Source organism: Mercenaria mercenaria, chromosome 1, assembly GCF_021730395.1.
Source record: "Mercenaria mercenaria strain notata chromosome 1, MADL_Memer_1, whole genome shotgun sequence".
Taxonomy (NCBI): Eukaryota; Metazoa; Mollusca; class Bivalvia; order Venerida; family Veneridae; genus Mercenaria; species Mercenaria mercenaria.
The window spans coordinates 43,399,483-43,414,290 of record NC_069361.1 but is presented as its reverse complement, the minus strand read 5'-3'; the positions used below and the strand labels follow the sequence as shown (position 1 = coordinate 43,414,290).

General features: G+C 35.6%; 1 protein-coding gene across 2 annotated transcripts in view; it reads right to left on the bottom strand.

Moving 5' to 3' along the window:
- Nucleotides 1-4,362: 4,362 nt before the first annotated feature.
- The window catches only part of LOC123540665 (carboxypeptidase Q-like), a 44,274-nt gene continuing 33,828 nt past the window's right edge, over nt 4,363-14,808 (bottom strand). For both annotated transcript variants that reach the window (XM_045325892.2, XM_045325883.2), the window contains exon 13: nt 4,363-14,607. In XM_045325892.2, the coding sequence (XP_045181827.2) occupies nt 14,468-14,607 (140 nt within the window). In that variant the 3' untranslated portion in view covers nt 4,363-14,467. The remainder of the gene's footprint in view (nt 14,608-14,808) is intronic.

Genomic DNA, 14,808 nt, shown 5'->3' with positions numbered 1-14,808 from the left:
GTTTTTTTATTTCATTTTATTTCATCGTTTCAATTTCATTTTTAATTTCATTCATACAATTTCAATACATTCAATACATTTCAAAAACACGCGCCCAATGGAGCATCCTCACACTCGCTCGTGGCGTCGGTTTCCTCCGAATCAGTGTCATCAGCTAGTTGAATGACCAAATTGTCAAGAGCTATGTCAATCATGTTGAATAATTCACATTCAAAAAGATATTTGAAAAAACTATGTTATATGCGAAAATTGCAAAATGATACAAGTAATGCAATTCAAATACATCTGTAACATTATTATCATTTTAAATGTATGTTACCAAAATATAAAATGAAAAAAAAAATATAATGAAATTTTTTTTATAATGATCTCCGTTGGAATTCGAACTCACAAAAGTTAGATTCTAGAGCCGTCACGCTTACCACTGCAGTACGGCGTCTAATTGTCGAAGAGGCAGTCATTTAAATGATTATTATAAAAATAAGTTAAAAAAAGGTAGGGTACCCCTTTACTGAAGTGGTTTATTCCAGTAACCTTTCAAATCTATTAATAAAAGCGACAGGTCACTCCTAAATGCTAGTAGCAGAGGTTGAGGAGGGTGTTCGTGGAGGTCCTGAACCCCTAAGTGTCCGTGGTTTTATGGACAAATAGTAAAATTGTCAACAATTTCCCAGGCTAGCACTCGGATCCTTTAATATAATAGGGTTATAATAACAGTAGCTCGATCTGGGATGCTGTATTCGGCTCGAGTGGATTTTTGCCAGATCGGATCTCACGAGGCTTGCAAGCGAGTGTGATCAGACATTGCAAAATCCACGACAGCCGAATACAAAATCCCAGATCGAGCTACTTTTATTATATACATCTCAATTTTTGTTTGTGTTGTTTGGTTATTGAATGAAATCTTCAATGTTTATCGATATTAAAATGGAACTAAGTGAAGTATTGTAGGTGCGCTATCTATAGAACTGTGTCGGGTCAAGCATATTAATGAAACAGTCCGGCAGCATACAATACGGAAGGTACAATACGGAACATAAAAGGTACAATACGGATTTTTTTCTGCCTGTTCATATTAAATTGTGAAATACAAGCCAATTTTTTTAAAGAATTTATATAGGTGTATAATAAAAATATATATGGCACAATATCCTCTTTAATAGCACTTTTTAAACAAACTTGACAATATCTCTTATCTCTGACTCTTAGATCTGTGATGAGCTTAGAGAGAAAAGGCTTTTCTGAGAAAATATCAGCGTCATTATGAAGAAAGAAATAAACATGATTACAGATTACTTGATCTCAACAGACTTTGTAAGCCTAAAGATATACATAAGCACACTACTTGGACATCATATTTATCATTTCATTTCCCAAAGGTATGGTAAGCACACTATTTTGGTGTTAAAATGAGACTTCTCCGACAAGAAATGTTTCATGTTTTCTATAAGCGCAGTTTTAGAGGATGTAATTGCAAATTGTATCGCAGTAAGGGGTCAATTAGTTTGCGATCTCACATTTTCTTTTTAGAGCTTAAGCTAGTGTTTAAAGTAAATACTAGACAACAAGAGATCACAGAGTGATCTTGGCGCCCACCAATGTGCCATTTTTGAGTGTTCCAAATTTCAAGACTTATTGACTAGCTCAAGGTCAAATTTCATTTCAGTACACAACACTGTGCATGTGGTCCAAATTCGAAAGCTGTAGCTTGAGAAATGTGAAAGTAGGTCACTAGGTCAATGTCAAGGTCAAAGTTTGTTTCGGTACACAATCCTATGCATGTGGTCTAAATTTGAAGCCTGTAGCTACAGAAATGTGAAAGTAGTACACTAGGTCAATCTTAAGGTCAAGTTCATTTCGGTACACAAAACTATGCAAGTGGTCCAAATTTGAAGGCTGTAGCTTGAGAAATGTAAAAGTAGGTCACTAGGTCAAAATCAAGGTCAAATTTTATTTCGGAATACAAAACTATGCATGTGGTCCAAATTTGAAGCCTGTACCTTCAAAAATGTGAAAGTAGGTCACTAGGTCAATGTAAAGGTCAAAGTTAATTTCGGTACACAAAACTATGCATGTGGTCCAAATTTGAAGGCTATAGCTTGAGAAATGTAAAAGTAGGTCACTAGGTCAAAATCAAGGTCAAATTTTATTTCGGAATACAAAACTATGCATGTGGTCCAAATTTGAAGCCTGAACTTTTAAAATGTGAAAGTAGGTCACTAGGTCAATGTAAAGGTCAAACTTCATTTCAGTACACAAAAATATGCAAGTGGTCCAAATTTGAAGGCTGTAGCTTGAGAAATGTAAAAGTAGGTCAATAGGTTAAAATCAAGGTCAAATTTTATTTCGGAATACAAAACTATGCATGTGGTCCAAATTTGAAGCCTGTACCTTCAAAAATGTGAAAGTAGGTCACTAGGTCAATGTGAAGGTCAAAGTTTTTTTTCGGTACACAAAACTATACATGTGGTCCAAATTTGAAGGCTGTAGCTTAAGAAATGTGAAAGTAGGTCACTAGGTCAAAATCAATGTCAAATATCATTTTGAAACAGGGAACTTTGCATATGGTCCAAATCTGAGGCCTGTACCTTCAAAAATGTGAAAGTAGGTCACTAGGTCATAATCAAGGTCAAAGTTTTTTCCAGTGCACAAAACTATGCATGTGGTCCAAATTTGAAGGCTGTAGCTACAGAAATGTGAAAGTAGGTCACTAGGTCAAAAGCAAGGTCAACTCATGTCAAGGTTCATCTTGCCACTCAAAAATACACATGTGGTCCAAATTTGAATGTTGTAGTTATTGACAACTTTTCCCTATATAAGTCTATAATGAACCATGTGACCCCCGGGGCGGGGCCATTTTTGACCCTAGGGGGATAATTTGAACAAACTTGGTAGAGAACCACTAGATGATGCTACATTACCAGTATCAAAGCCTTAGGCTTTGTGGTTTGGACAAGAAGATTTTCAAAGTTTTTCCCTATATAAGTCTATGTAAACCATATGACCCCCAGGGCGGGGTCATATTTGACCCTACGGGTATAATTTGAACAATCTTAGTTGAAGACCACTAGATAATGTCACATACAAAATATCAAAGCCCTAGGCCCTGTGGTTTTGGACAAGAGGTTATTCAAAGTTTTTCCCTATATAAGTCTATATAAACCATGTGACCCCCAGGGCGGGGCCATATTTGACCCCAGAAAAATAATTTGAATCGTCTTGGTAGAGAACCACTAGATGATGCTTCAAACCAAATACCAAAGGCCTAGGCTCTGTGGTTTTGGACAAGAAGGTTTTCAAAGTTTTTCCCTATATAAATCTATGTAAAATATAGAAATAAACAAAGGGCCATAACTCACTCATAAATTGTTGAACCAGTCTGATTTTCATGGGGACACAACTAGGGTACCAATACATCATTCTGACAAAGTTTGGTCAAAATCCCCCCAGTAGTTTCTGAGGAGATGCAATAACGAGAAATTGTTAACGGACGGACGGACGGAATGATGGACGGACTGACCACAGACGCAGAGTGATTTTAATAGCCCACCATCTGATGATGGTGGGCTAAAAATGTAGACAACGTATAAACAGTATATACAGAAAACAAGTTAATACCCAATTTATTCTCTTCGGATATCAGTAAAACTCACTTATAGCTAACTCGGTTATAAGGAACTCATTTTTCTGGCTCGATTTTTCTCCTATTAATATATTCTATATGAAAAACACACGGGTCATATGATAATGAACTCGGATACAGCGGAAGCTCGGTTACAAGGAATACACAGTTTCACCAGGAATAATGTATTACATATCTATTTATGTCCCTGGTTTCACTCGTTCATAACGAACTTAGTTTGTAATTTCAAGATATTTCGAGAAAAACATTACGTACGGATTGCTGAACATTTGTCTAGTCTAATCTAGTCTTGCTGGAATCAAAGAAGAATCCACGATTCTTTCAGCTTTGGCAGTGCTCGACATAAAATGCCGTCAAGGGTGCTTACAATTTAACCTGTAAGGTGTAGGTAATTATGAAAAAACTGGACCGAGCAGCTCAAAACTTTAACTGATGGTTATGCTGTATACAGAGTGGATCATTTTGTTGTTTACCTGTACATCACTCACTTATTGATGGAAACTAATCATAATACAGAACATAAGAATTAAATTTGTGATTTTAACAGATTTTGTGTCATAGTGTATCGGTTTGTATTTGCAGCAAAACGTTATTAAAACGTATTGATGAATTCAGTCCTGAAACATACTTTGCAAGTTTGTGGACGCAATTTCTTTAGAATTTATTTGTACAGTATGATAATTATGTTAATAGAAAGAAATGACGGAGTCTAAAACGTCTGATGCAGAAACATTGTAAGTTGAATATCTTTATTTCATAAAATAAAATTTCTAGCATACAGAAACAAGAGGACCATGATGGTCCTGAATCGCTCACCTGTCCCCACATGACCCAGTTTTGAACTGAGCATGACGTCGTTTTTTCTATTATTTGACATAGTGACCTAGTTTTAGAGCTCATGTGACCCAGTTTTGAACTTGACCTAGACATCATCGAGATAAAAATTCTGACCAATTTTCATAAAGATCATTTAAAAAATATGGCCTCTAGAGAGGTCACAAGGTTTTTCTACTATTTGACCTAATGACCTAGTTTTTGAAGGCACGTGACCCAGTTTCGAACTTGACCTAGATATCATCAAGGTGAACATTCTCACCAATTTTCAAGAAGATCTCATGAAAAGTTTGACCTAGATATCATCAAGGTGAACATTCTCACCAATTTTCATGAATATCTCCTGAACAGTATGGCCTCTAGAGAGGTCACAAGGTTTTCTATTTTTAGACCTTCTGACCAAGATTTTGACCGCACGTGACCCACTTTCGAATTTGACCTAGATATCATCAAGGTGAACATACAGACCAACTTTCATGAAGATCCATGGAAAAATACGGCCTCTAGAGAGGTCACAAGGTTTTTCTATTTTTAGACCTACTGACCTAGTTTTTGACCGCACGTGACCCACTTTCGAACCTGAATTAGATATCATCAAGGTGAACATTCTGACCAATTTTCATGAAGATCCATTGAAAAATATGGCCTCTAGGGAGGTCACAAGGATTTTCTATTTTTAGACCTTCTGATCTAGTTTTGCACCGCACGTGACCCAGTTTCAAACTTGACCTAGATATCATCAAGGTGAACATTCTGACCAATTTTCATGAAGATCCATTGAAAAATATGGCCTCTAGGGAGGTCACAAGGTTTTTCTATTTTTAGACGTAATTACCTAGTTTTTGACCACATGTGACCCACTTTCAAACTTGACCTAGATATCATCAAGGTGAACATTCTGACCAATTTTCATGAAGATCCATTGAAAAATATAGCTTCTAGAGAGGTCATTAGGTTTTTCTATTTTTAGACCTAATGACCTAGTTTTTGACCACATGTGTCCCACTTTCAAACTTGATCTAGATATTATCAAGGTGAACATTCAGACCAACTTTCATGAAGATCCATTGAAAAATATGGTCTCTAAAGAGGTCACAAGGTTTTTCTATTTTTAGACCTACTGACCTAGTTTTTGACACTTGACCCAGTTTCGAACTTGACCTAGATATCATCAAGTTGAACATTCTGACTAATTTTCATGAAGATCCATTGAAAAATATCGCCTCTAGAGAGGTCACAAGGTTTTTCTATTTTTAGACCTACTGACCTAGTTTTTGACCGCACGTGACCCAGTTTTTTAGAACTTGACCTAGATATCATCAAGATGGATATTCAGACCATCTTTCATACAGATCTCATGAAAAATATGGCCTCTAAAGAGGTCACAATGTTTTTTTATTATTTGACCTACTGACCTACTTTTTGACGACACGTGACCCACTTTCGAACTTGACCTAGATATCATCAAGATGAACATTCTGACCAATTTTTATGAAGATCCATTCACAAGTATGGCCTCTAGAGAGGTCACAAGCTTTTTCTATTTTTAGACCTACTGACCTAGTTTTTGACCACACGTGACCCAGTTTCAAACTTGACCTAGATATCATCAAGATGAACATTCAGACCAACTTTCATACGGATCCCATGAAAAATATGGCCTTTAGAGAGGCCACAAGGTTTTTCTATTATTTGACCTACTGACCTAGTTTTTGATGGCACGTGACCCAGTTTCGAATTGACCTAGATATCATCAAGTTGAACATTCTGACCAATTTTCATGAAGATCTTGTGAAATATATGGCCTCTAGAGAGGTCACAAGGTTTTTCTATTTTTAGACCTACTGACCTAGTTTTTGACCGCACGTGACCCAGTTTCGAACTTGACCTAGATATCATTAAGGTGAACATTCTGACCAATTTTCATAAAGATCCCATGAAAAATGTGACCTCTAGAGTGGTCACAAGCAAAAGTTTACACACGCACGCACGCACGGACAACGGACGCTGCGTGATCACAAAAGCTCACCTTGTCACTTTGTGACAGGTGAGCTAAAAATATACAAAATACATAAATTTTACCACACATCTGATATAGAATGCACAATGGTAAATGATCATATAATATAATTTTGTAAGTATTTTTAAGGAAGAGGGCAGTGATGGCCCAAGATCGCTCATCTGAGTTTCACAGCTGGCTTGATGGTCACATAAGAAAAATATCTGTCTGTGAAATCAGTTGGAAATTAGGCCTTCTGATATTTTTAAAGTTTCCACAATATACTGGTAGTATACATATATGAGCTACAATATACAAACAGAACAAGAGGGCCATGAAGGCCCTGTATCGCTCACCTGACCTATTGACCTAAAGATCATCAAGATAGTTTCATTAAGATATGGTCATAAATGTGGCCTCTAAAGTGTTAACTAACTTTTTCTTTGATTTGTCCTGGTGACCTAGTTTTTGACCCCACATGATCCAGATTCGAACTTGACCTAAAGATCATCAAGATTAACATTCTGACTAAGTTTCATGAAGATACAGTCATAAATGTGGCCTCTAGAGTGTGAACAAGCTTTTCATTTGATTTGACCGGGTGACCTAGTTTTTGACTCCACCTGACTCAGATTTGAACTTTACCTATAGATCATCAAGATTAACATTCTGACCAAGTTTCATTAAGATATGGTCATAAATGTGGCCTCTACGGTGTTAACTAGCTTTTCCTTTGATTTGACCTTGTGACCTAGTTTTTGATCCTACATGACCGATTCAAATTGGATTTTAAGATCATCATGATTAACATTCTGACCAAGTTTCATGAAGATATAGTCATAAATGTGGCCTCTACAATGTTAACAAGCTTTTCCTTTGATTTGACCTGGTGACCTAGTTTTTGACCCCACATGACCCAATATCAAATTCATCCAAGATTTTATTGAGGGCAACATTCTGGCCAAGTTTCATTACGATTTGGCCAAAATTGTGACCTATAGAGTGTTAACAAGCTTTTCCTTTGATTTGACCTGGTGACCTAGTTTTTGACCCCAGTTGATCCAATATCAAACTCTTCCAAGATTTTATTGAGGGTAACATTCTGACCATGTTATATTAAGATTGGGTCAAAATTGTGACCTCTAGAGTGTTAACAGTCAAATTGTTGACGACTGACAACGGACACAGGGCAATCATAAAAGCTCACCTTGAGCACTTCGTGCTCAGGTGAGCTAAAGAGTGACAACTCCCTCAGGCATTTTTTTTTGAGAAGGTCGAATATGTTTAACAAACTTGATTAACTGCGATCAAAATAAATTAACATTTCTGTGAAATTATTTCAAAATCGGACCAGCGGTTTATGAGATGGTAACGTTTGAATATTTTATATCTTTAGATTTGGCAGTCAACAAAAATAATTTAACAGTCCCCATACTATTAATTCAAAATCAAACCAGCAATTCTGGAGAACATGACATTGTCCTTTGAAGATATTTTTATTTTCAGCTCAAACTGCCATTTCCTTTTGACAAATCAGGAAAAAAATGAATTACTTTGGCCAAGGGTGAAAGGAAGAGATGTTTCTATTTCTAGCTCTGACAGGTATGCTTTACAATGAATCGGAACAATCTGAGAAACAATTGGTAGACAGTCACTCAAGAAACATTTTTTGTGGAATCGTTTCAAAATCGTGCATGCATGTATTTTTTGAAGAAAAGATTTTTAAAGCTTCTGCTATAAATATATAGGGAAAACATGTCCTTTCCGTGGGGGGAATGATTTACAATAAATGATCCGAAAGAATTTGGTAAAGGGTCACCAAGGAACATTTTTTAAAGAGAAGATTTTTAAAGCATCAACTGTATACATACAGGGAAAACCTGTATCCTCTTCCTGGTGGCCATGTTTTTTCAATGAATGATCAAAAGGGCTTTAGTGGAGGGTCACCAAAGGTTCATTTGAGTCAAATTATTCTAAAATCAAGCCTGCAATTTCACAGAATTTTAGCTTTCCATATTGAGAAAACCCCACACCATTCCAGTCATGTTTTCTTTACATATCAACATCACATTGCTGTGAAATTAATTAGGAATCTGATCTAAGGGTTCTAAGGAGAAGAATTTTCCACATAGCCTTAACACATAGAATACAGAAAATTAACACTATATGACTGTATGCCATATCTTTTAACGAAACAAAGTGTTTGAATGAATTTGTTAGTGGATCTCTCTACAAGTAGAACATTTGTTTGAAATTCTGATGATCTTTTAAAGGTTTTCCTTCTGGTCATCATGACAACCAGACTTCTGCAGAGACGACCAACACTGGAAGGAATCGGAATGCTGGCCACCCAAGGAAATTTTCTGCAGAGTTTGTTTAAAACTGGCTTTATGGTTTACGAGAAGATGTTCTTTAAATAAATTCAAATTGTGGATGACAGACGTCCAAGGACCCTAAAAACTCGCATTGAGCACTGTGTACTCTGGGGACCTAATTTGATCATGGCACATTTTCATTATAGATATATATGGCACATTTTCAATATAGATATATATTACTAATACATAAAATATTCACCAGTAAATTACAACAGTATAATACAACAGTGTTTGTATCCCATAGAGATCATGACTTCTTATAAAGAATTCCATACAACAATACTCAGATCTATATACACTCTCATAGAATGGCCTGCTGATCAACAGTAAAAACTTTTTGCCCAGGTCAGAAAAACCTCAGAAATAAATATCAAAGTCTTTTTCTCAAGTTTTTACTTTAGCCCAGCAAACCTATGGGGAACTTTAAAGTCAAGGAAATAGCACAAATCATAATAAAAGGAGACACACAGTAATGCTTTCTACATTCATCAGTTCTTGAAAGTGTCTGGGTAATGGTATAGGAAATGTATATGTAAGTATACGTTTAAAGCCCCATAAGGCTTTAATTTAATATGCTAAAATTCTGATGAAACAGCTGTCAAAATAGATGATTACATAATTACATGGTTAGAATAACAATACTTCCATTACTGTACATGATCTTCTTTAAACCAGAACAATAAAGGGAAGTAATAAAAAAATAAGTTCAATAAAACATACTATTGCATTAACAAATATTCAAACCTTTGACAAATATTACAGAAACAAATTATCGAAAACAGAATCAACAAGTAAAAAATATATATTTGAGCCGTGCCATGAGAAAACCAACATAGTGGGTTTGCGATCCAGCATGGATCCAGACCAGCCTCACATCCGCGCAGTCTGATCAGGATCCATGCTGTTCGCTAACAGTTTCTCCAATTCCAATAGGCTTTAAAAGCGAACAGCAAGGATCCTGACCAGACTGCGCGGATGCGCAGGCTGGTCTGGATCCATGCTGGTCGCAAACCCATTATGTTGGTTTTCTCATGGCACGGCTCATTTTATGTTCATATCTAAAATGTGGAAGCAACATTAAAAACAAGAGCACCGCCTTGCGGGTGCTGACGCTCATCTGATTTTTTTTGTATAATAGAAATATTGTCCTACCCATGATTTTCTAAGTCTAAAAAGGGCCATCATTCTTGCAAAAAGCAGGATAGAGTTATGTTTCTTGATGTACAGTGTCCACTTATGATGGTGAAAAACTGTTGCAAGTTTTAAAGCAATAGCTTTGATAGTTTATGAGAAAAATTGACTTAAACATAATATTCAACCAAGAAAATGATTTTTCTAAGTCCAAAAGGGGCAATAATTATTGCAAAAAGCAGGATGGAGTTATGTTGCTTGCTGTACAGGGTCAGCTTATGATGGTGAACAAGTGTTGCAAGTTTCAAAGCAATAGCTTTGATAGTTTAAGAGAAAAAGTTTACCTAAACATAAAACTTAACCAAGAAATCTGATATTTTCTAAGTCCAAAAGGGGCCATAAATCTTGCAAAAAGCAGGATGGAGTTATGTTTCTTGCTGTACAGGGTCAGCCTATTATGGTGAACAAGTGTTGCAAGTTTTAAAGCAATAGCTTTGATAGTTTAGGATAAAAGCTGACCTAAACATAAAACTTAACCAAGAAAACTGATTTTCTAAGTCCAAAAGGGGCAATAATTCTTGCAAAAAGCAAGATGGAGTTATGTTTCTTGATGTACAGGGTCTGTTTATGATGGTGAACAAGTATTCTAAGTTTCAAAGCAATAGCTTTGATAGTTTAGGAGAAAAGTTGACCTAAACATAAAACTTAACCAAGAAATCTGATATTTTCTAAGTACAAAAGGGGCCATAAATCTTGCACAAAGCAAGATGGAGTTATGTTTCTTGCTATACAGGGTCAGCTTATGATGGTGAACAAGTATTCCAAGTTTCAAAGCAATAGCTTTGATAGTTTAAGAGAAAAGCTGACCTAAACATAAAACTTAACCAGGCAACGCCGACGCTGACGCCGACGCCGACAACCGCTCAAGTGATGACAATAACTCATCATTTTTTTTCAAAAAATCAGATGAGCTAACAAAGGCATTGTGAGCATTTAACTAGTTCTATATCCCCATCATTACAATGACATGTATCCTTAATGAATGTTCTGTACTATCAGATAGGTGAGCTACTGAGTAACACAAAATAAATATTTTTGCTGAAGATGGATTGTCTGGTTATATGTTCTGATATTATATAACTAACACAGGCCAGTGAAGCTGAGACTGTCAACCGGCAAAAAGTAATAACACCTAAGGCCCAAGGTGTTATCATTTTTCAAAGGTTGACAATTTTCAATATCACCCAAACAGGCCTACCTCGTAAGGAACAAGAGTGTCAGACTGTCGCAAAATACGCCCTTCATCAAACTTGGCCTAATTCAAGGGCCATAATCCAGGAGTGCCTGGGGCGATTTGGCTGGTTATCCAACTTGGCTGAATATTATGCCCAAGAACATTGTCAGCAAGTTTGGTGAAGATCGGATGAAAACTGTTTGTCTTAGAGAGCGGACAAGGCTAAATCTGCAGATTTTGAGTAATTAAAGGGCCATAATCCAAGAGTACCTGGGGCCATTTGGCTGGTTATCGAACTTGGCCGAGATATTATGCCCACAAACAATATCTGCAATTTGTGGAAGATCGGACGAAAACTGTTCGACTCAGACAGAGGACAAGGCTAAATTCGCAGTTTTTCGAGTAATTAAAGGGCCATAATCCAAGAGTGCCTGTGGCGATTTTGCTGGTTATCAAAATTAGCCGAGATATTATGCCCACAAACATTATCTGCAAGTTTGGTGAAGATCGGATGAAAACTGTTTGACTTAGAGAGCGGACAAGGCTAAATTTGCAGATTTGGAATAATTCAAGGGTCATAACTCAAAAGTGCCTGAGGCGATTTTGCTGGTTATCAACTTGGTAGAGATATTATGCCCATAAACTTTGTCACCAAGTTTGGTGAAGATCGGATGAAAACTATTTGACTTAGAGAGCGGACAAGGCTAAATTTGCAGATTTTGAGTAATTCAAGGGCCATAACTCAAGAGTGCCTAGGGCGATTTTGCTGGTAATCGAAACTGGCTGAGATATTATGCCCACAAACATTGTCACCAGGTTTGGTGAAGATCAGATGAAAACTATTTGACTTAAAGAGCGGACATGCTTTTGGACTCTGACCGCCCGCTGCCGCACGCCCATCATGGGTGTTCACATAATATGCCCCGCTCTTTCATAGACGGGCGTATAAAAAGTGACATATACTATTTAATAAAATACTTATACCATATCAAAACAATCGAAATACTAATGCTGTACTTTTTATACAAAGCCATAATAATTATTGCATTGTAAAATATTAATTCAGGTAGTATTTGTTATATATACTGAATTCTAGGCTGAATATTTAGGGACACAACACCTCTTTGCAATCAAGACTCATTTTCAGATTAATATATTGTTGCTGTTCTTTGAAAGCCCTACATGACACTTTTTGTGCTAAACATTATTCAAAAATTTCAACAGCTACACCACCAGTCAGTTGCTAAATTATTGAGTGCGAAAATCCAGAACTGTGCAATAGGGTAAATACAATTGTAGCTCGATCTGGGATGCAGTATCAGGATCCATGGGGATTTTTTGCCAGATCGGACACATGCCAGCGCCGTGTGTGATCTGACCTTGCAAAATCCATGAGAGCCTAATACAAAATCCCAGATCTAGCTACTGTTATAATGACCCCTTTATTATATACCTCTACCTTTTTGTTAGTTGTTTTGTTAATAAACGAAATCTTCAGTGTTTATCGATGTTAAACATAGTGCAGTTTTATGTGTGCTATTTATAGAACTGTGTCAGGTCATGCATATTAATGAAAGTAGTCCGGCAACATACAATACAAAAGGTACAATACAGATTCTTTTTCTGGGTGTTTATATTTACTTGTCAAATACAAGCCAAATTTTTTACAGAATTTATATAGGTATTTCATAAATGTAAGTACTAGCTGGTATTAGTCAGTCTTAGAAAAATAAATTCAAAATTTACGTAGATTCAATCAGTTTTCATTGCATCTCCTGAGAAAAATTCCAATGAATTCTGTACTAATTTAAACTTTTTAGTAATGTCAAAAGTATTCCAAACTAATGCAAACTTACACTGTATAGAAAAAGTAGCATTGTTTGTATTTTTTTATGTTTACATATTTTAAAATAGACCCAGCTGTGAATACATAAGAATACTAAACCACAAAATTCAAAGTGTCTGTTTAATTGAAAACATTTAAAAATCAAATTAACCTTCCAAAGATATACTGCTTTATCTTAAAATTGATCAGTGATAAAATTCCATTCAATTTTTTTCTAAATGACACCATAATCCTTACACAACTTAATATGTGAGTGCATCAAATGTTGCATATACTAATTCATGGAACTCTAGCAACTATTTAGTTACAGAAGACCATAAATTATATATATGCCCGCTATAAACAAAGCTAAAATAACCGGAAATATTTGTGACTGGGCTACCTAACATGATGTAATAATGAAGTACCAATTTTGTACTTTTCACATAAAACTATTTTCAATGTAACACCAATATGAGAATCCATACAGTTTATCGAGAACAGCATTTAATGCTGCACCAATAAAACACCATAATTCTGTACCAATAAGTTTTTTATTGGTACAAATGTATAGAATTAGTGTAGAATTGGTATTCATTTAAAATTATTTTCATATTGGATGTTATTTGTTTTGTTATACCAAAATTTACTTCATGAGATATTTACTAAACAAATAAAATAAGAATAAAAAAAATCTTCAAACATAAATATATTTGTTTTCTATGAAACGGGATTAATATTTAAACAGGACTTTTTCAGCGACTGTCATTGTTTTGAAAAAATGTTTATCACATGTTTGACGTCGCGGGAGTGTAATAAAGCCATTAAATAAAAATGATAATACACTAGTGTAATAAAGCTTTGACGTCGACGTCATTTATAGCGTTGGAGACGTTGGTCAAATTGACTTGTTTATATAGTAAAAGAAAGTAGAATGTATGAGTTTTTGACAGGAAAAGCTAACATGTGATAAAAAGAATGTTACATTTGTGACTTTCCACATTGAATTTATTAAACTTGTTGAATAAAATTGATAAAATGCTCGGCAGAGCCGAGCATTTTATCAATTTTATTCAACTCGTTTAATAAATTCAGTATGAAAAGACACTCATGTAATATCCTCTATTTAAAGGCGTCACAGTCACATGATCAACTTAATTGGAATGCTTGTCTATATGGTGTTTTGGAAACAAATAACACCCAACTTGTGGTAATTAAAACAGTTATCACACATTCATATTGTCTAAAATTTAGTATTTAAAATTAATCCCTGTTTGTCTATGGAAATTTTACATTAAGTGTTAACTTGAGGTTTAAAAAATATATAATCATATCATGGCAATACTGAATTCCAGACACCAGTGGTGAGTCAGTCAGATCTTTATGAATATCACTATCACTTGGAGGTATATGATCCAGGTCGTCAGTGCTGGGTTAGACTTATATGGATGTCCTTGTCTCTTGGAAGCATATCGTCAAGATCAGCTACAACATACGCTGTTACGGCCCAAACAGCTGAACATAAATTCATTGCTACTGGATCTTGCACTGTCATCGTATCACCTTGAATAAAATATAACAAGAACTAATTAACCCTTACACTGCTAAATTTCTATAATGAACTTGTCCATATTTCAATTTGGACAGTGCCATTAACTGTTAAAAGGGGTACTTACCAAAAAGATACTGACAGAATGGTGAACAGTGCAGACCATGATCAGACTGCACAGATGTGCAGGCTGATCTTGGACTACACTGGTCTTA